The sequence below is a fragment of the Macadamia integrifolia genome, chromosome 1 (assembly GCF_013358625.1).
Source record: "Macadamia integrifolia cultivar HAES 741 chromosome 1, SCU_Mint_v3, whole genome shotgun sequence".
Lineage (NCBI taxonomy): Eukaryota > Viridiplantae > Streptophyta > Magnoliopsida > Proteales > Proteaceae > Macadamia > Macadamia integrifolia.
This window is the reverse complement of record NC_056557.1, coordinates 35,162,660-35,166,085: the sequence shown is the minus strand read 5'-3', so window position 1 is coordinate 35,166,085 and position 3,426 is coordinate 35,162,660. Positions and strand designations below refer to the sequence as shown.

The 3,426-nt window shown below is 37.0% G+C and overlaps 1 protein-coding gene and 1 non-coding gene across 2 annotated transcripts; one reads left to right on the top strand and one right to left on the bottom strand.

The window, feature by feature from the left end:
* Positions 1 to 1,152: 1,152 nt before the first annotated feature.
* Positions 1,153 to 1,224, bottom strand: TRNAD-GUC. Its single transcript has one exon. It is a non-coding gene; the product is annotated as a tRNA-Asp (tRNA).
* Positions 1,225 to 2,284: 1,060 nt separating this feature from the next.
* On the top strand, positions 2,285 to 3,217 carry LOC122076914 (probable calcium-binding protein CML41). Its single transcript, XM_042642567.1, has one exon. It carries the CDS (start codon positions 2,343 to 2,345, stop codon positions 2,988 to 2,990), a length of 648 nt encoding a protein of 215 aa, XP_042498501.1. The 5' UTR covers positions 2,285 to 2,342; the 3' UTR covers positions 2,991 to 3,217.
* Positions 3,218 to 3,426: the final 209 nt, after the last annotated feature.

The window sequence follows — 3,426 nt, the reverse complement described above, 5'->3', positions numbered from 1 at the left end:
GCGGGAGAGGGGGGTGGGGGTGGGGGTGGGGGAGAGGAGATACCTAGAGTCTTTTCTCCTAGAATCTTAAAACTTTGATTATCTATATTATTATAAATACATGAAGCAAAAGGCCTTGAACGACAACCCACCTACTTTTGTCACATGCAAGGTGATTTTGGACATTCTAACCATTTGATAGAGTCGATAGATGCAATGTTCAAGATTGATTGGTTGTCAATAGTAGATCTAAATTTACTGGCACTTTCTCTACTATTTTCAGCTGTTCATTTTTTTTTTTTTTTAATTTATCAAAACTTTTGTATTTTCAACCATTTATCAATTTTTATAACTTCATTTTAGCTCAAACTTGACATGTGTGTAGGGGAACATGTATGACATAAAAATGGGTTGAATCAAATCCGAGATTCGTTCCAATCAGTCCATTTAATCTGAATCAGGTCATATATAATTTCAGTCCAATTTAGGTAGGTTTATTTTTTTTTTTTGGACGAATAAGTAATTCAATACCAAAGGAAGGAAAAAGGGGGGGGGGGGGGGGGGAGAATACAAACCCTTAAAGGCACAAAATGCCCAAGGGAAGAAGAAGAAGAAAAAATGGAGAGGGATACAAGCCTAAAGAGGGAACCAGAATAGGAGAACGAAACCCATACCAAAAATTGGAAGCCGTGCCTCAAAATAAAACAATCCCTCCAACAGGGAAAGCTCTAAAGGAATGACAAACAGCTACCCAAGTAGCCTCATGCCTACTTCCTTTTCTTCTTAAATTTCTTCTTTTTTCTATTTTTTCCCTCCGTAAGATGGTCCATTATACATGGAGCAACATAATCAACGGTCAAGTCATTGTTCAAGGAGACTTCTTCCAAATGCACTTTTAGATTCACGTCGTCTGAACTGATATTGAAGCCGACAAGGAGAGATAAGAATAGCATATTCCCTTGTCATGACTAAACATTCATCATCATTGACACCCTCCTCAACCACGAAAGACAAGATGGAATTCGAATCCCGATCTTCAATACTTTCCACTTAAATGAGTAATACTAAACTCAAGCTTGTAACTGCAGTAATTAAAATCATCGACAGCAGATCCTATTATCATTACTTATACCTTGAGAAAATGCAAATTAAAAAATAAATAAAAAGGTAACACGCCGTTGCCGGGGATCGAACCCGGGTCACCCGCGTGACAGGCGGGAATACTTACCACTATACTACAACGACTTGCTGATGTCATTCATCTCAATTTCATATTTAATATATATAAAATCTATTTGTATTTGTAGACTTACATATACGGTTAGTCTTATCTAATACAACATAGTGGTTGAGTTCAAATAAGCTTAGAAAGCGTCTGGTCTATTAATACTTTCAGAAAAAGAATGTAAATATTATTTATATTACGGTTTTGTAAATCTTGGCATAATATTATCCTCTTTGACCTGTTTTAAAATGCATTATACCTTATTAAGGAGGCCAAAGAATATAAACTAGCCTTGTCTCCAACCTGATTAGTCCCTTGGGCTCATATTTCCCCACAATTGTATGGACTTGGTTATACGAATGTGAATCATTCAACTTTCATTGAAAGCAGTGAAGAAAACTAAATACCCCTTCGTAAGTAGTCATATGGAGATAAAAGGAGTCGGACCTACAACTAAATGTTTCTTGAGGCAAAGGTCTCTTATGACCTCAACTACCTTGTTGGGGGTTAGTTGTTTCTCACTAATGTTAGAGAAGTAGACTAAACCTTAGAGAAGAAAAGACACCACTGATGATCGTCTCCAAGAGACAAGCCCAAATACCATGTATGTCTGTTAACCATTCAAATACTCCGTGAAACATATTCGTTAGCTATCATAATCCACTAACAAACTTTCTATTTTAAATCAATTTAAAATTCAAACTCTTCCAAATACTCATGTTTGCTCATATTGGAATCACTCAAGTCCTTGGTATCTGATTTCTGTTCCCTTCTTTTGTCGGATTTCAGTAGCACCCTTTTCTCTTGTTTTAATCTGTTTTTCTTGTGCGTGAGAGTTTCTTTATGTATCTCAGTGCTGTTAGGTTTTCCTGTCTCTGAGATTTATACTGTGACATAGAACGTCGGCTGTCTTCACTCAAACGAAGCTGCCATGCAGTTTCGTTCCTCCACCCGAAAGTCCCATGTAACGTAACGTAACTTACTTTCTCTGTAAACCTAATTTATAATAATTCTCTTAGTTAACTCATCCTCATGTCTCCATCCTCTTTCTACATCTATATAAGAGTCTCTCTCTCATTTTCTTTCATTTCCCACATAGAAACAAACACTACCCACTTCAACCCTAATTCCTGCTCCAATGGCAACTGCTGTTTCCAATTCCAAGCCATCATTAGGTAAATGGTTCTCTAACAACAACAAGAGCTTCAGGATTAGCTTCCAACGCCTTCTTCCTTCCAAATCTGACCTGTCAAGTCGCAATTTCTCTCTACCTCAAACTGAGCTTATTACTACTACTATTCCTCCTCCCAAGGATGGGTCATATTCCTCTGGGAGTACTACTCCAAGAAGTAGTACACCCAGAGACAGATCAAGAAAGGATGAGCTCCAAGAAGTATTCGGTTACTTCGACACGGACCGCGACGGAAAGATCTCGGCTCATGAACTCAGATCCTACTTTGCATCCGTAGGGGAGTATATATCACATGAGGAGGCTCAAGGTGTGATCAATGATCTTGATGCAGATGGTGACAATTTGATAGACTTTGAGGATTTTATGAAGTTGATGGAACGTGAAGGTGGGCATGATGATGATCTTAGAAGAGCTTTTGAGATGTTTGAAGTGGAGAAGGGTTCTGGGTGTATTACTCCGAAGGGGTTGCAGAGGATGTTTAGACGACTTGGAGATGAAATATCATATGAAGAGTGCAAGGCCATGATAGAGATATTTGACCTTGATGGTGATGGTGTTCTTGGTTTCCAAGAATTCCAGCAGATGATGGCTTAGCCCTATCAATTATTGTCTGTATTGTTCTATGTGTTTTTTTTTTTTTTTTTTGGTGTGTTAGTGTGTGCATGCAAAGGTTACCTACATAACAATAATTACCTTTCCTTGCTTATTTAACAAATTGAAACTAGAAAAGTGGGGTTAGGCGCTAGAACTATAATGGACAAGTTTGATGCATGTATTGAAATTTGAAGTTTAATTAATATACCTTAGAAAGGGTTAATCAAGTTTGTGAGATCTTGGCCAAATATTTCGATTTTATTGAAATTTGATATGTGAGTAAGAAACATTAGGTATACCTTCCCACAATTCATTTAGATCCAATATGAACACAGAGTAAATATTGAAGGCCGAAAAATAATAAAATTAATTATAGAAAATAATTCTAAGTTAGGATTTAGGAATGTCACATTGTCTTCATTTGTGTAGAATATTT